The sequence below is a fragment of the Microtus ochrogaster genome, unplaced genomic scaffold (assembly GCF_000317375.1).
Source record: "Microtus ochrogaster isolate Prairie Vole_2 unplaced genomic scaffold, MicOch1.0 UNK23, whole genome shotgun sequence".
Taxonomy (NCBI): domain Eukaryota; kingdom Metazoa; phylum Chordata; class Mammalia; order Rodentia; family Cricetidae; genus Microtus; species Microtus ochrogaster.
This window is the reverse complement of record NW_004949121.1, coordinates 5,090,738-5,109,078: the sequence shown is the minus strand read 5'-3', so window position 1 is coordinate 5,109,078 and position 18,341 is coordinate 5,090,738. Positions and strand designations below refer to the sequence as shown.

Sequence of the window (18,341 nt, the reverse complement as noted above, 5' to 3'; positions counted from 1 at the left end):
TGGTGTGGTCTGCACCTGTTCTCCCACTGGTGTGGTCTGCACCTGTTCTCCCACTGGTGTGGTCTGTACCTGAGCAATGAGATTCTGTAGGAGTGGGGGTGGGAGGCAGGGCACAGCAGAGGTACTGGTGATGAGGTGGGAGAGGGAGGACCATGGGTTTGGTCTGGGGGATCAGAATCTGAGGAGTATAGTAGTTTGGCTAGCACGCAGGTCATTTACCTGTTCTTCCAACCGCTGTGGACTGTACCTGAGACAATGAAGTCTGCCACAGTTGGGGGAAGGGCTGGCCACAGGGAAGATGAAGTAGGAAGCTTGGGAAATGGAGCAGGTCTTGGGGGAAGAGAATCTGGGAGCAGGGCAATCTGTCTGGCAGTCAGATCACTCACCTGTTCCTCTAACTAATGTGGCCTGCACCCCAGCAGTGGAATTCTGCCAGAGTTTGGGGCCAGAATAATGTTTTAAATAAGGGGCTATTATGGGAAGTATCACATTAAGACATTTTCTTTGCAGTTGTAAGAAAACGTCTGTGTCAGAACCAACCATACTGAACAGCATGGTTTTAATCCTCTCATTCAGAGAAATGCAAGGCAACCAGGGGAATTAAAAGCAGCAGAAGCAATAGCTTTCTCAGGTCATGATAACCTCTGCAAAAATGACTGCTCATAACCGAGAAGTCCCCACGCACAGATTATCATAGCAAAGAAAGGAATTGAGTGGGAAATTTAAGAGTTTTGTTAATTATTAATATAATTCAAGAGGTAATTGGGAATAAATCATGTATCCTTTTGTGTGTTCATAATAGGGGTTCACATATTAGTGAGATGGAGAGCCCCCACTCTACCGTCACCAGCGTCCAGTGCCTGCTTCTCGCTATGCCACAGCTATAGGCATGTCACCAAGTATTGCATTTCATTGTGAGAGTACATTAAATATTTCAGCACAAATTGCATGCTATTTTTCTCAGCTCTGTTTTCTGTTACTGTACATTTACCTCATCATAAAAGCTAAGGTTTTTATTTATCCTTCCAAATTCACTGGACCCAGCCTCTGTCACATGTGGGTAGTAGGCTTATATAAAGAGGAAGGGGTAACCAAGGGCTTCCCCACTGAAGAGGGGGCTGAAATCTCTTTGCAGGAGAAGCTCTCTCCAGACAGCAAGTCCTTGGGGGAGTACCTGAAGAGCCTCGGTCATTTCTATTACTCGTCTCTAGCTGTGTCGAGTGCCTTTAGTCTCCTCTTTGTCTTCGTGTGTGACCCTTACTGGGTACAGTGCTGGGTCATTTCTGAAAGGAGGTGTATGGGGGGGGGGCTGCTGCCTTGGATCAGAACCTGCAAAAGCCTCTTGTGCATCGGCACATTTGACACAATAAAGATTCAAGACACAAAAGGGACAGGGCAGAACTTGATAAGATGTTCATAGAGGGCTCTTTAGTTTGCCAGGAGGTACTCAAAATGTGATATTCAAGGCGTGAAGTTGAAGAACAAGAGCCCTCTTCACAGAAATAGAGGAAGATAGTGTGTGGTAAAAAAGATCACTAAGGCAGTCCCAGTCACATGCACCCTTTCTGACTCGGCTATCATGACCATCTATGGTTTGTCGCCAGAGCTGGGCCATAGACTGCAGAACAAACATGCTCCTGCATGTTGTCTCAGTGGTCTGCACTCAGAGCCATAGGGTTTCTCCAGAACCCAGGCGGAGACATTGGGCAATAGGTGCACAGAGATGCCTTCCTGGGGCTGTCAACGTTCACATCTTGAATCTGTAGCCTTTGGGGCAAGTGGACCCTGGAGACTGGTTGGGATGCACGTTAGGAAAGGGCTGTGTCCTGAAAATAGCAGGGAATACCTTATCCTCAGAGAAAGCCTGGATGAAAAGAAGGAAGCAAATTGCCACTGTGTGAGGTCAGACAAAGGGTTTCTCGGAATAGTTCCTTTAGAAGCAACACATTCATGTATACAATGTGATGTCCAAATACTTTGTCTAAAGGTCTTTCAAATTAAGATCATTTCAAACACTAGCACCAGTGTTTTTCTCCTCTTTTTCTAAAGACTGATAGGTAAGCCTTGGCCTTTCCCCTTCCTTCTGCTACTGTGGAATGGGTGATGGTTTTTATCAGAGTAACCTACTTGAGCCAGGGTATTCTCATGTGTGTGCTGAGCAGGAGAGGCGTCAGATTTTTGTCCCCTCTTACATTCTGTGGCATCCTGTCTTTTGTTATCTCTTTGCTATTTGTTTTCCAGCATCAGCCCATAGGTTGTTGCACTGTTCACACTGTTAGCTCAGACATTCATGCCGCTCACTCTATTCTACTCAGTATGAACTGACTTCTCAAAGCACCTCTGCAAATGGTTTGCAGGCTATCCCGTCAGAGGTAGCGTTACTGTTTTCCCAACGTAACATTAAAGACAGTGTGCCTCTTGCCTTCAGAAATGTTGCTTGCTATCATGCATATGGAAAGCATGTGTAAGCCAAGTATGGTGATGCATTTCTGTAGCCCCAAAACTTAGAAAGCAGGTGGATTGTCAGTTTGAGCCTAACCTGGTCTATATAGCAAGACCCTATATCTCATTAAACCAAATAAATAAATAAATAAATAAATAAATAAATAAATAAGCCTTTGTATTTAAAACCTTTCTTTTTTTTTTTTTTTTTTTTTTTTTTTTTTTGGTTTTTCGAGACAGGGTTTCTCTGTGGTTTTGGAGCCTGTCCTGGATCTAGCTCTTGTAGACCAGGCTGGTCTCGAACTCACAGAGATCCGCCTGCCTCTGCCTCCCGAGTACTGGGATTAAAGGCGTGCGCCACCACCGCCCGGCTAAAACCTTTCATGATAGATCTTTGCAATCATCTTAGGAGAGTTACGTTTTAAGTAGTGGGTCAGCTATAACCTGAGCGAGCACTGTGATTTGAAATGACAGCCTCCCTATTCTGTAAACCAGATAACAAATACCTATGTGGTCCGGAAAACAGGGTCTTGGAGGATAGAAAAGCTGAAACAATTGAACAAGGCAGACCCTGTATGAAGCGTTTGGGAGAACCTGCCGGAAAGCCCCTGAGAAGTACAGGTGAACCCAGGCCTCTCCCTCAGGTGATGTTTCCCTTGGGCAGGACGACTTGGGCTGTGAGGACTGGGACAGCTGGGGCTGGAGAAGCCTCCCGGATCTGGGGGCTGCCCGCCAGGCCCTGACAGCACTTGTCTGTGGAGACAGTTGTGCTGTCCTCAGCCAGTGCCAGGTGTGATTCTGGAACGGCTTGGAACAGAGCCTCAGTACTAATTGCAGGAGCTGTTGGCTGGAGCCACCACCCCTGAGCAGAGGATCAAAGATAAAGTCCTGAAGGCAGAAGGGACTCACAGGACTGAAGTAAATGAAGATTTGCTGTCCAGGGGGGTTGTAAGAGCTGAAGGGGCCTTGAAACCCAGTGAACAGGGTTTTGGAGAAAGGCAGCAAAGGCAAGAGAAAGGACTCCAAATAAAGCAGAAACACTCCGCGGGCCAGAAGTACTCTAACTTTATCCATAAACCTCCATTCACACATATTCAGAGACATCCAGGGTGTATCTGCTTGGGACCAGGCACAGCTGTTGGCCCTGGACCCGGGTTTGCTGACTCAGAGAGCCGGCTTTTCACACGCCTGTCTTCCACCCAGATCTCAGGCTGTGTTCCTGTCTGGCGTCTGACTGAGACGAGGCTGCACCCATAGATTCCCAAGATAAAACCCTAAACTTCCTCTGAGATCTGAAAGAAGGCAAGTCACAGAAGAGTAGCCAAACTGTTTTCTGTGATTAAATCCCAGAGACTAGCACCACTCAGCCTGCGAAAAGCTTCAGACTTTGGCAATTCATGATGACCTTCAGCCAAGGGAGTTGCGAGGAATATAAACTATTAAAAATGGAAATGGTTTTCCTCCTGTATCTGCTGACTATATCAAGACAGGGAGAAGCTAGGGAGCGGTGGGGCCCGGCCGAGGTAGAAAGGGCAGAAGTGCGGGTAGAGCAAGCCTTGATCAAAGACAGATGGAGTCAACAAGGAGAACGGCCAGATGCCAGCCCGTGGGCACACAGACGCTGAAACAGGGCTGAAAGAAGCCTTTCATTCCACCTGATGGAAGGCTGTCCAGGACCCAGGTTTTGCCCAGACTGAGTCCCATTTCAGAAGGTTCTGCAGTTTCTGGGGAAGTTCAGCAAACTACAGAATCCTCTTGACTTCGGCAGCCTGGGCTTGGAAATCCTTACCTCTGATGATGATGGTAGGGGCTGGTGCTTATGTTGCCGCATCCCCTTGCCACCACTTATAAAGTCACTTTGTATAAAGACTAATGAGGCTATTGTTATTTCCTTTATCCTAAGAAGCAACCAAAGAATGAGCTTGTCCTGCTAACAGAGCTAGCAGCAATGCAGTCAGGGCTGGTGCGTCGTTGCCTTCCAAAGGCAAGGTTGCTGGTCCTCTTTCACACCACGCAATGCTGCTTTTCCTCTACTGGGAAGGAAAGGAGGAAGGTTTCAGTCTGTCTGGGGTAACACACATCAAGAATATGTTGCCTGACTCTGGGCTTGAAACAGATAAGATGCTGGGAAGCCATATTCCACAGGGTCTCAGCTTTATGCATTAGGTTTACTTTAGAGGCCCAGAAAGCATGGAGATGTCTTTGGGTTGTGTTTGTACTTAACTAATTCCAAATCCCATCACAAAGGGTGTGCAGTAGTGATAACAATTGCAGTCTCAATATAGAAGAATTTGGAGAAATGGAAGACATAAATTCATATTGCAAATTCATTAGGGGCCAGGAGAGATAGCTCAGTGGTTAAGAACACAGACTGTTCTTGTGGAAGACCCATGTTTTGGTTTAGTTTTTTTCCCAGCACGCATGTTGCGTGGCTCACAACTGCCTGTAACTCCACCTCCAGGATATCAGACACCCACTTCTGGCCTCTGTTAGCAACTACACACACATATACACATAATTAAAAAATTTAAATTAAGTGCAGTAGAACTGGGCATGATGGCATATACCTCTAATGTCAGTAATGTCAGCTGAGGTAAGAAGGTCATAAAATCAAGGTCAACCTGAACTGGACAGCAAGACCCTGCCACACAGCAAAACAACAACAAAAGTTTGTCAGGTGTTCTCTGTCCTTTGATCCTCAGTGGGGTCTACTCAATTTGGCTCTTCTGTCCTTGCCTGGGTGGCCCCACCACCCTCAGAGTTACAGAACGTTCAGAGAGGGACAGCTCCAGCCGTGTGTTTTCCAGGGGATTCTGTCCTCCCGGGTAGTGTGGTGATGAGTGGTGACCCCTGACCATCTGCTCTCTGTATCTTCCAGAGCTGCCAACTTCAGAAACTTCACCTTTATCCAGCTGAATGGAGAATTTTCCCGGGGGAAGGGACTGGATGTCGGAGCCCGCTTCTGGAAGGGAAGCAACGTCCTGCTGTTTTTCTGTGACGTGGACATCTACTTCACCTCTGAGTTCCTCAACACGTGCAGGCTGAACACACAGCCAGGTTGGCATTGTCTCCTTCTACCTCTTTCGGACACTCGGCTCTCTTTCCCGCAGGTGTTACTATCTACACAGGCTGCTCTGCCATCACGTTCCTTCGGTCATGAAGACAAGGAAAGTGACCTTGTTCAGCTCACCCTCAGGCTTTGTGCAACAGGGCTGTCAGGCACACGAACTCCGGGCCTATGTCCTGTACCCCTGTGCATAACCCCTTTCTGTCTCCCACTGGGAGGTCAGATGGGTGGGACATCCACTGGAGACAGTGGGTCAGAGGACACGGACCTGGAAAGCCACCCAAATCCAAAGGGAAAAAATAGCTATGGGCCCTTAGCCAGCCCCATTTACACAAATGATGTCTGTGGACTTAGGCACTGTTGATAGAGAGCTAAGAGACCTGGTATGTTCACTTGCTGTTAAAATATGGCGATTTTTCCATGCATGGCGATAAGGGGCAGCTGCTCTGAGCCCTCTGCTGCCCATAGTCTTCCTGACCTCCTCTGCCACTCTTTAAGGCTGTACTAGAAATCAACATTTAAAGGCTTTGGGCATGCAGGACAGGGACACCAGGACTCTACTCCACACTCAATGCTTTGGGGAACGCAACCCCAGCCTCTGGCCTGTTGGCAGCTTTCATGTTGTTCTCATCCTGGGACAGATGGATCAGAGAATCAGGCTGACTGGTCGAGCTGGTGCTCTCTCTAAGATCTGGTCTAGAGCTGGGTGAAGCGAGAAAGAGTGGGTGGAAGCACCTGGGCTATTTCTGATGGTGAAACACACATGAGCAAGCCCAGCAGTAGACCGAGTTTCTCCTAAGCAGATGTTTGCTTTCTGGTTTGCAGGGAAGAAGGTATTTTATCCCGTTCTATTCAGTCAGTATAACCCTGGCGTAATCTACGGCCATCATGATGCAGTCCCACCCCTAGAGCAGCAGCTGGTGAGTAACGACCCCGCAGATGCCCATGCGCCGCTGTTTAATGTCACTCATTACTGGGGCACCTGACCGTGAGGAGCGGTGAGCGGGATCCGCAGACCAATCCCCTTAGTGGTTTTTAAGTTTGGCAGATGTTCTGGCCTTTGCTCCGAGTGCCATGATGATTAAAAGTCCTTGCAATATTTAAAAGTGAAAAATAAATAGGAACCGTACCTTATAAGAGGGTAATTTCACACCTCCATAGCTTTCGTCTATGGTTTTCAGAATTACTATGATTGAACTACGGCTAGAGCATGCTTTCTCGTTATCATTACAAAATCCCGTAGGAGAAGTGAGGGTGATGTTCCCGTTAGAAACAGGAATGCCTAAGATGGTGGAAAATAGGTGACAGAAGGGGGTGGCAGTTACCCTGAGTCAGTGGGGAAGAAGAACCAGGCCTGACGCAGAACGGAAAGAGGAACTGGGACAAACAAGGAGAGCACCTCTGCCCCTCCAAGTCCCTTTGCCCTTGTGGAGATGCTCCAAGCCCCTCACTGGATACATGAGATAACAAATCATCCCAAGTGCCATACATAGTGTGGCTTTCTCTATACTTACACATGTGCTAACATTAGGATTATAAGGTAGCAGTGAGACAGAACAACAGTGACTAATGATATTATAGAATATAGCACATAATTTACTCATTTCTGGAATTATTCATTTCATATTCTCTGACCTCAGCTGATAGCAGTGACTGAAACCGTGGAGTGTATGTGGGGGTGGGTACTGTACTGTTGGCTGCCTGGGCACAGGACAGACCCTCCTCTCAGCCACTCAGGGTTATCTTCCCAGCAGGGAGATTATGTTGGACACCTCTGCCTCCTGTTAGCAAGCCTGGAAATGCCATGCTTTTCGCACTGAGTATCCTATGGACAGGAAGTGATGGGCTTTCAGAAGTAAGAAAACCCGTTCACTCTACACCTGACCTGTGCCCTTGTCCTCTCCCAGGTAACCTCTGACAGCCAATGGGATTCTTCTCCAGAACCCCGAAGCTTTGGGTGCTTTCAGAAAAGAGGAGGTTCGTGTTTTGTGCTTGTCCTTGTATGATTTTGGTGGGCTCAAGCCAGAAAGTGCACAAACACTCCTCTATGGCTGTCAGGTTTTAGTACTGCAGGTGTAGTGTGTGGCTGGGTATGGTCCACCTCTCTGTGGGCTTCAGACAGTTTCACAACCAAAGAACCAGTTTTCTGAACATGAGAGATGAGTCTCCCGTGAGGACTGGGGCTCTGGCTTCCCATCCCAGGAGTTGTAAGCCTTTCATGGGATGTTAAAGGAAAATGAGACAAAATGGGCTTTTTTCTTTCAACCAATGAGAATAAAAATTCCCTTGATTTTAAATAAAGCTCTGTTTTACATTTGACATTGGAAGTGATTAATGTTTCTAGTTCAAATTCATAAAGGCCCTATTTGCTTGCAAGGACTTCTTTTCATTTCATAATCTAAAGGTTTTGTCCTTTCCAGTTCATACTGAGAGCAGGCAGGATGGGAGGCAGACAGACAGATAGTGTAGAAAGCAGGTCTACCAGACTCACAGAATAAGCAGTCCAGGTGGAAATAACTCAGAGCCTTGGATGCGCGTGACCACAGCGAGAAGCCCCAAATCACCTTTGACATTTACTTCTTAGAGCATCATTGACCTCTCCTCCGGTACATGAAGCTGCTGCTCAGAGTTCAGTGTACAATTATTCAGCTCAGTGAAAGGCAGCAAGTTCAAGGCTCCCCAGGGAAATGCATGATTGTATCCTTCATTAGACAAGTCATTTATTTCATTTTAGTTTTATTTATGTGTGTAAGGTCCAGGGAGGGTATAAGATCTCTTGGCGCTGGAGTTACACCTGATGCAGGTGCCAGGAATCAAGTCCAGGTTCTCTGTAATGACAGCAAGACCTCTTAGCCACAGAGCTAATCCCAAGACAAACTATCTTGATCACTCACTGCCTGCAGCCGTCTGCTCCAGGTCCTGGTTTTTGGGTCAGAAGAGCTGTGCTTGCTTCTTACACTCAGGCATGATTGACCTGAGGCCCCTCATCCACCCATCATAGATGCTGAATGAATGGTCCAAGGCTGCAGAGTCAGGAGCTAGGGAGAGGGATCGCTGGATAAAGTGTTTGTGGGAAAGCATGAGAACCCAAGTTCAGGTCTCCACCCCACCCAGATGGGTGAAACCCCAGCACTGGGAGAGTGATGGAGACAGGTAGATCCCAGCCAACAGGACAGGCGGGGCAGTCTCTAGCCAGAAGGTCGAGCCAAACTGCCAGCTCTGGATTCATTGGAGACCTTGTCTCAAATATAATGTGAAGAGCAACAGAATACCCTCTGACCTCTGTACTGTACAGGTGAGCACCCACACACAAACGTGCAAGCACAGGTGCACACCAGCACACGTGCATGCACTCATGCACACACACACACACACACACATATGCATGCGGACACACACCCTTCAGACCCCAAAATTAAGATCGGAAAGTGCCTAAGTGACAGCCACCTAGCCCGTGCCAGGGTGTCCCTCCTCTTGAGCAGCGGAGCTAGTTATCCCCAAGAGATCAGAGGCATAAAGAAAATGGCCTGGCAAGAATGCCAGAGGCACACATCAAACTATAGAAATTAATACACTGTGGAGAGAGTGTGTAGGTGGCGAGACACTATAAACCAAAAAGTAATGGCTGGAGATAAGAAAATGAGGAGAGATTCCCCCCGAGATTGCATGTTGACTCCGTCCAGACCATGTGTGTATTAACAAACCCTGCATAGCCTTCCCTGGGACCCAGCGGTACTTCAGTGAGGTGGGGAATGTGGGTTCGGAATGGGCTGTAGTAAGGTCACGCGTGCAGCCCCGCAATCACAGCCTCCTGCTCAGTGTGCCCAGGATGAGTTTTCATCACTATCAGTCCTACTATTTCCAGCTTGCCTGCAGAGGAAAGCAAGGATCTCTGTGTATGTTCGGATGCCTTCTTATTTTTTAACTTCTTGCATACAGATCATTAGTAATAAGCAACACTGTGGGGTTTTGTGCTAATATTTAATTTCTGAGATTTAAGCCGTGAGATGAGACTTGCTGGTGCCTTAATGCAGAAGCAGCAAACCGAGAAGGGAATGACTGTAATTTAAATCAATGTTCTTCATTTTAAACATTCCACCTTGCTGCTCAGCCTGTCAGTTCCTGCTTAGATTCCTGCAGAGGCCTCCTACTTCCCCTATCTTTAGATTCTGACCCTCCCCACACCCCGTCTTCCCTCACCCTCTGCCAGAGACTAGTTTTGAATAAACAAATTAATTCCACTTTTTTTTTATTCAAAAAGATGTTTATGGCATAAAGCCAGTGGCAGGCTTGCAATTGTTTAGCAGCCCACTCTTGGGAAGAAGAAGAAGAAGCAAAAGCCCTGGTGATGGTGTTTGCCGATATCCATAGTGTAAACAGTCCCCCTATGGCTTGTATTGGGCTTAGCAGTGTGTTACCATAGGGAATGCTGGGAAGAGATGTGTGCAGCTCTGGCGATCAGTATGAACTGTCTCGAGCAGAGGGCCGTAGACACTGATTTTTTGTTGCAACTGATTGTCCTCCATCAACCAACTTAACCTGGCTGCAAAGAGAATGCCAGCTAATCCCACCACCTGGCAGATGACACCATCTCTGAGGACACCAGCGTCAGCCTGCTGTCCACCCAGGCCACCACCTTGTGAATTTTAGTCTCTCGGTGTTTGATGCAGACCGTGATGTCTGCTGTATGGTACCACCTGGCAATGTAGCCTGCTTACTTTGTGACACGGAGCGGTGTACGTGGAGTGTGCTTCTCCCTGTCCTCGTCCTCTCTTGCTTACACCTGCTCTGCCTTGCCTGCCTCAGATAGTTGACGTGAACCAAGACGCTGAAATCAAGTGTCTTCCTTAATCACTGCCTACTTAATACATGTATTTTTTTACATACTTCATAATTGTAGCAATATGTTCAGTCCTGTTTTCCTTCCTATTACCCTCTCGAACAACCCCTGTTCCCTATAGGTCCCTGCTTCTTCCGTTCACCTTATTTTTTGAGACGGGTTCTATCTCTCCCTCCCTCCCTTTTCCTTCTCTCCTTCTCCTCCTTGTTTCTCTTCTTCACCTAGGCCCTGATATGTAACTCATTGACCTATCTAGTCTGTCTGGAGTATGAACAGCCGGGTTAGGGACACTCCACTACTAGCTTTTTATGTGAATTTTAGGACTTCAAACTCTGGACTTCCTACTCATGAAACAGTCACTTTATCAAGGACCATTTCTTTGCTCCTCAATTAGCTGGACTTTTTATTTAGGGGTTTGAATTACTGAGCATTTTAAACACTGACCTATGCTTCAGTCTTTAGTATTGTCTGCTGGTCATAGTTGATGCAGTGTGCCCTTGCGGACTGGTTTTGTTTAATCAGAAAGCATTTGAGAGTCCCCCCGTGAGACCATGTAATTTCCCATCATTCCCAACAAGGGTAAGTGGCATCTAGATCTCAGTTCACACATACGGAAGTCTGGGCTCAGCAGACCTATGTCCACTAGTTCAGATCCCTGCAGCTGCTGAGTGGGGGAAGGACAGATGTGAGTGCCAAACTGTGCAGCTAAGCTTGACCGAGGGTGATGAGCTGAAGGAACTTATGTGCTGCCAGAGGACCAACGTTCTAGTTTCCAGAAATGAGAGCGCTCGTGGGTCTGGTCCAGCCTTAACCCCTTAAAAGAGACTGTCATACTTTATTCTCAAACCAATAAGACTTGTGTGGAAATAAGACGTTGCAGAGACCTGGGAGGAGATGAGATTTGAATCTATTATTAAATAAATTCTGGGAGCCCTGTGATCCAGAACACATTATTTCTTAAGAAATTAAACCAGGGTCTTCATTTGAATTCTAGCCCTGAGCTCTACTGCAACAGGAAGAATGAGCAAATCATTCTCCCTCCCTCTGAAGAGGTCTCAAAAAGAGGGCACATAGCCTTCACCCCCAGAACCCTCTGCAGCGTGATCACTGACCCTTCAGGTCCCAGATAATAGAGAGTACACAATGCAGAGTCAGATCCAGAAATTGCTGTAATTCAGGTTATCTGGTATGCATGGGCAGGGCCTGCTTTATCGATAGAATAGCTCAGAACAAAATCAGAATGCAGCCCCTTGTGCCAAACGAGTTCAGAATGTAAGGACAACTGCAGCAAGCATGGAACCCTGTGTGTGCTTGTGGACCACATGGTGCAGCAAGCATGGAACCCTTTGTGTGCTTGTGGACCACATGGTGGTATGGGTCACATCCTGAGCAATGACGAGTAGGGAAACGCGGCAAGCAGAGACTGAGGAAACACCTTAGATGCCTGTGAGCCTGGGGAGTTGGGTGGTTAGGAAACAGGCCTGTGGAGAGCAGCAATTCTCAAACTGTGGGTCATGACCCCTTTGGGGGGTCAAATGAACCTTTCATGAGCATCTCTGAAGAACATCAGAAAATAAAGGTGTATACATTATGATTCATAAATGCATCAAAATTGCAGTAGTAATGAAAATAATTTTATAGTTGGGGATCACCACAACAGGAGGGACAGTGTTGAAGGGTCGCAGCTTTTGGAAGGTAGAGAGACACTGTTGTCGAAGCTCAAACGGGATGAGAAGAGAGGAGGAGGCAGGCAGGCCTAGGTGAAGGATTGGAAACCTCTGTGGCTCTTGTAGGGTCTTCAGCAGTAACCCGATACCATCCCTTCAGGAGAGAACGCAAGAGCCCTCATCGCTGCCAGGCTTTTTTCCAGAGGCGACAATGGAGAGCAACCGTTGGCAGCTTGGCCCAACCATGGTGGTAGAATCTCTCAGAAGTGCAGTCTATCTTTCCCTGAAATTACATACTGTGACACAGCCATGTCAGCTTCCTCAAAAGACTGTACTTCAGTGGCCCTTTCCCAGAGTGCCTTTCTGCGGCGTAGCAGCTTTAAAACTAATGTAGTAACTGTTTCTAGACCTCAGCCCCTGCCACAAATCAGTGTGTCACCTGTCTTCAGTGAGGATCAGCCTTCCTTTATGTCCTTCAGCACAACCGTGGTCCAGCCCAGAATCTTGGGACAGCAGCTTCCTGGGAACAAACTCTTGCTTCCTCCTCAGGTCTCCTGATTGTTCTTCCAACAGGGAGCTGTGTCTTTTAGACCCTATGGAGAGTACAACCAAATATTTGAAGTTTGGATACTGGCCCTTCTCTTCTACTCCATGTCTGTGGGATATCTAGAACCCTGGACAGTAGAAGGGACATTAGGCCTTTGACTGCAACAGAAAAATTTACCTGATTGACAAAAAAGGAAAAAATTCCATTGAAAATGTATTCAGTGGAGGCTTCTCCAGACACTTTCGTCTCACACGGTCCTTTCGAACTTCTCTGCCTCCTGCTTTGACATCTGTTGTTAGGTTTGGTGACCTGGGTGGGTATTATTCACAGGAGTGAGGGCACCTCACTGGGAAGTGGCTACACCACTGGTAAACTCCCCTTTCTTCATCTCCCCTCGTTCCGTGACTGCACATAAATCCTCAGAGAAGAGTGGTTAAGGAGCCTCATTATGAGCAAGGTCTTGTGTTTGTGTAGGGTGGCATAGCCTCTGCCCTTTTGAATTCTGGGATAATAGAATGTTTTAAGATTCATTAACTGTTTGCAAGACATTTATCAAATATAATTTTGACTGTGGGAAGCTTCCAGAACATGGAGTAACAGTGATGCCATAAATGAGCTGTAAAATTCTTTAGTTGTAATTTAGCTCAACTCTTCATTATATATGAAGGAAAACGGGCTTGAAATCAAGAGACCTGCCTGAGGTGAAGAGAGTGGCCAGAAGTGGAGATGGGGCAGGCCTGCCCTTCCTTTCTCATGAGGGGTTACAGACAATCAGCAAACAGATCCGAGCTTTAGCCACAGGGACCCTTCTAGGCACTCTGCTTCCCTCTCCCAAGGAAGGGGACTTATCTTCTAAGTACCTACAAAACTACAAAGATGGGAAAAAATAGATTTCAAACCGCTTTCCCAATTACTTCTGACAAGTGTGTGTGTTGGTGCATGTGTCTGTGTGTGCCTATGTGTATGTATGTGTGAGCACATGTATATGCACGTGTGTACATGCCAATTTCTGTTACTTTTTAAGTTTTGTTGCCTCAGCAAATTTGCTGAAAATTTTTACCAAAAAAAAGAAATGGAACATTACGGTGTTACTCTGGCTTTATGGGGTTTTTTGGTCACTGTTTGGATGGCCTCTCCGTCACCCTGCAAGCTGGCACTTCCAGCAGGAGCTTTCTGGAGCAGCTTCATCCTTTAGAAGCACCCTCTCCTCAGCTAGCCAGAGGGTGTAGGTTCAGTGATCCAGGAACAGCAGGAATCTCTTGGGTGTTTCTTCTCTTTCCCTGTTGCTGAGTACTGAATTCCAACTGTTCCCGAGGCCTTTTCTCAACTTCCTGAGCCCTTCACTGTCTCTGTGCTCAGGCCTGTGTAAGGGGCCCGGCCTCACTTCTCCTTAGCACTGGGGCCAGGCGCCAGATGGGTAGGTGGCTTTTCCATGGCACTGCTCAAAAACCTGCTCTTTGAGGTTGTTTTTGGTTGTGTGTGAGAGAGTGTGTGCAAGCTTTGATGCCTACACCCTAGAGACATCCTGGCCAGATGTGCCCAAAATCACAAGGCTGCAGTGTGGACTTAGTGTATTGTAATTCTTTTTGGTAAACACACACACACACGCAGACACACACACACACATACACACACACACACACACCTCCATCTTGCCTATTTGTTGGCAATGGCATGGCTCTGTACTGCGCACTGCTCACCAAGCATGTGAAGATTGGTTTTCTATATTATCATTATCTCTGACAGTCTTTTTCCTTGCAGGTCATCAAGAAGGAAACGGGGTTTTGGAGGGACTTCGGGTTTGGGATGACTTGTCAGTACCGCTCAGACTTCATCAACATAGGTGAGATAAAACTTCGAGTCTACCGCCACCTGGAGGCCACTGTCCTGCAGGCCATGAGCAAATTCTGCAGGTTTTCCTGGGTAAAGATGCTGCCATTTTCCCAAACAGCGCTGCTTCACAGGTCACAGGTGGTAGCGCTTGGTATGCTGTCAGACACGTCAGCCCCTCTCAGATGTACCCAGCACCACTCAGGGTTTTACATGGCAGGATGCAAGCAAGTTCTGTGGTGCCTCCTCCTCTGAGGGCCCCAGCTGTGGAGTCCAATAAGAGGAACATTGTGAGCCTCCAGGAATGCGGAAGAAGATGGGAGTCTGGGAAAAGCACATGCAAAAAAGTTCTTTGTTTCACTCCTTCGACCCTTACTTAAAGTCCCATAGGTCACTTTCAGCTCTGAGTATGCAGTTGCTGTCAACATGAACACACATGTGTGAACATCTCTACACATCATATAGACACACAGATAAGCATGGACACAGAGATGCAGACATGTATATACACTCAGTGGCACATATTTAAACACAAACACACATGCACACACCGAGACATACATGCACACATATCCACATAGGTACAGATTGATAAGTGTGAACACAGACTCACATGCACACATATCCACACAGAGACATATACACTCATTTATGTATATAGACATGCATATATTTACATATACATTTACAGAGGCATACATGAAGATGTACACAGGCACACATACATGTGTATACACACAGAAGGCTAAAAGAACATATTTACAAACACATATGAACTGCAGAGTTCTAGGACTCGGAAAGGTAAGGCCAATGGCTTTCAGCAGAACAGATCAAAGTGCACAGAGACAAAGGGGCCTCCTGAGGCCTCTCAGGAAGTGGAGGATGAGGAACAGGCTGGATTATACATAGCTGGCTCGAGAAAGAACAGGTCCCAAACCTTAACTTGGGCTCTTAGGGCGCCCTTCTCTCTGGGAAGTGATGGAGAGACTCCTCCCCTGACCATGCAGGCACCTTCTCTTCCATACCCCTCCCATCCCCCTCTCTTCCATACCCCTCCCCCAGGCCTGAGCCTAAAGCCCTCCACTTTGAAAGCAGGCAGCAGGAGCAGGCCCAGGTATGCTTCCTTCCCTAGAAATCACCAGATTAAAATGAAAATAATGTCAAGCAACTTGGATTAGTGTCCCTGAGGAGGCAGTGGTACACCAGGGTACCAGGTCTTGAGTGACAGCCACTGTGAAGAGCTGGCAGGGGTTCTTTTATATCTCTAGGGAAATATTCCTAGGAGACTGTATGCTTATCAGATTCCAAAAATAACATTCAATTTTTTAAAAATAATTCCCATTTCTAGAAACTATTGTTTCCTTTGCTTTGTGTGCAGAGAAGATGATATTGCACTGTGAAGACTCATGTTTATCACATTTGGGTTCATATTGCATTGGCTTGTCTGAAGACGCATGTCACTATATTTTCGAGAGGTGGGGCCACAGTGAGCTGGGGAGGATGTTTTTCCTTGGGGAGCCACTACTGTGGCCTCAAGCTTCTCAGTCCCCTTGTATGCCATTCTTTGCAACCATGTCCTTATTTGCAATTTTCTTTCTTGTGACTATAGTATTTAATAAGAGATGCTGAAAACAATAAAAAAAAAAACTTAGTTCACCAAGTCAAGCACTTATTAAATTTTTCCTTGTTTGGTTATAACATCTACTTCATTAAAAGATTTAAAAGCCCAAACTTCAGGCAGGCATCATTATCTAGGCTCATTCTTGTGGTCCCTGTGTTTAAAAGGCAAAGGCAAGAGAAATGAAAATTCAAGGCCTGGGCTATACAGAAAAAGGAAACAACTTGACACACGTTCAATAGCAACTTTGCTAGGAAAAATGGATTTGAATTCTGACTGTCCGGCTAGTGATCTCCCCTGTTGCTGTCACCTGCTGCAGGACCATGGTCACTCAAAACCAACACCACTCAGGGTTGCTTAGCTGGGGTTTCGGGTCCTGGGTTTTTCTGGTTTGAACTGGCCCTGATCAGAGCGGTGTAGCTGGGGCACAGGGTCAGGGATAAAGCGGCCACATGAGAGTGTTTGGGACAGGGTGCAGTGACAGACAGCAGATACAGGGTTTGCCTTGTAAGATGTCAAGATCTAAAGCAAGGATGCACTTAAAGCTCTTAATCCTGGGCCAGAGCTACTCATTAGTACCGCTGATGGCTCTTTCAAGCAGTCCAGTTCTTAGAATAATGCCCAGCCTACTGTTACATGGAGAAGTTTGCATGGTCAGGCATGAAGATCATGCCCATTGGCTATGCCCATCCAAAGTCTCACCCAGATGGACGCTGGGAACTTGGATGGATGATGCTTTCAATGGCACCTCCCCCGAACACATCCTTGTTGTTTGTATGGGAACATGGAGGCCAGGGGACAACCTCAATGTTCCTCAGGTGTCATCTGCATCTTTAATGTGGGGACAGTCTTCCATTGGCCTGGAACTTGGCAAGCAGGCTGGGCTGGCTGACCAGCAAGCCCTAGTCATCTGCCTGTCTCTGCCTCCCTGGTGCTGAAATGGCAAGTGTGTGCCACTATGCCAAGTGCCCACTCTCGGGTTTTAAAATGTTTTAAGCTGTATTTGGGGGACCAAACTCAGTTCCTCATGCTTACAAAGCAAGTACTCCACCAATCAAGCTGTCTCCCTGCCCTCCCCTGCTATGCCTCTTGGGGAAAGTTCTTGGGGGCTGAGTGGGTGGAGCACAATTCAACGGCATGTTCTGTTCCCACAGGTGGGTTTGACCTGGACATCAAAGGCTGGGGTGGTGAAGATGTGCACCTGTACCGGAAGTATCTCCACAGCAACCTCATCGTGGTCCGCACACCTGTTCGGGGGCTATTCCACCTTTGGCATGAGAAGCGCTGTGTGGATGAACTGACCCCCGAGCAGTACAAGATGTGCATGCAGTCCAAGGCCATGAATGAGGCTTCCCACGGGCAGCTGGGGATGCTTGTCTTCCGGCATGAAATAGAGGCTCACCTTCGCAAACAGAAGCAGAAAGCGGGCAGCAAAAAGACATGATTTCCCAGGCACAGATTAGTGGAGACATTTAAGTTGTTTGCCTTTGGCGGTTGCTGAAAAACTGGATGCAATAAGGTATAGACTTCCACACAGAGCGACAAAGAATCTGGCTGATGACTTAGACATGAAAGGAGCGAGTCTCCGGTTCCTGTGGGCTCGGAGTGTGGTGACAGTGACTGTGTTTACAGCAGAATGATCTCTCTGCCCCTGCACACTGAAATATTCACAACCTCAGACAAGCTTTGAAAAAATTCACTAGAAGAGATGCAAGCGTTCTGGCTTCTCTTCTTAGGGATGGTTAATTCAGAGGGCTCTGGTGTCCAGGACTAACAACATCTCAGAAGGAGCAGAGAGGACCTGCAGGCAAGGAGATCGAGCATGAGCGCCCTTCAGGGGACAGGGAGCAAAATCAAAGGGACCTGGGAACAAACTGTCAATATTGTCATCCCCCCAATATTAGCCAAAAAAAACCCTCTCTTTTCAGTTATCATTTAGTTACTATTCTGAAAATGCACTTTCCTTGTATTATTCTTATTTAATTACCTATTTGCAAGACTTAGTAGGAGCACATTGTAGTATATATACTTTTATGATTTTAAGATTTGTTTTTATTTTTTGTTGATTTTCTTGGTTTGTTTATTGGAGAGAGTCTTGACACAGACCCTGAGCTAACTTTGAAATAATGATCCTCCTCCCTTAGCAGCCCGAGTGCTGAAATTATGGTTATGCACCAGCATATCTGGCAAGAAGGTACCTATAGAGGTGTGCGAAGAGAGGTACCTATAGGGTGTGTGATGAGAGGTACCTATAGAGGTGTGTGAAGAGAGGTATCTATAGAGAGAGGTATGTGATGAGAGGTACCTTTAGAGAGAGGTGTGTGATGAGA

The 18,341-nt window shown here is 47.0% G+C and overlaps 1 protein-coding gene across 3 annotated transcripts in view; it reads left to right on the top strand.

Annotated features, from left to right (window-relative positions):
- Window positions 1-18,335, top strand: part of Csgalnact1 (chondroitin sulfate N-acetylgalactosaminyltransferase 1) — a 339,276-nt gene extending 320,941 nt beyond the window's left edge. For all 3 annotated transcript variants that reach the window (XM_005367767.3, XM_026789580.1, XM_026789581.1), the window contains 4 exons: window positions 5,321-5,499; window positions 6,335-6,429; window positions 14,325-14,406; window positions 17,166-18,335. In XM_005367767.3, coding sequence (XP_005367824.1) covers window positions 5,321-5,499; window positions 6,335-6,429; window positions 14,325-14,406; window positions 17,166-17,455 — 646 coding nt within the window. In that variant the 3' untranslated portion in view covers window positions 17,456-18,335. The remainder of the gene's footprint in view (window positions 1-5,320; window positions 5,500-6,334; window positions 6,430-14,324; window positions 14,407-17,165) is intronic.
- The last annotated feature ends 6 nt before the right edge of the window (window positions 18,336-18,341 follow it).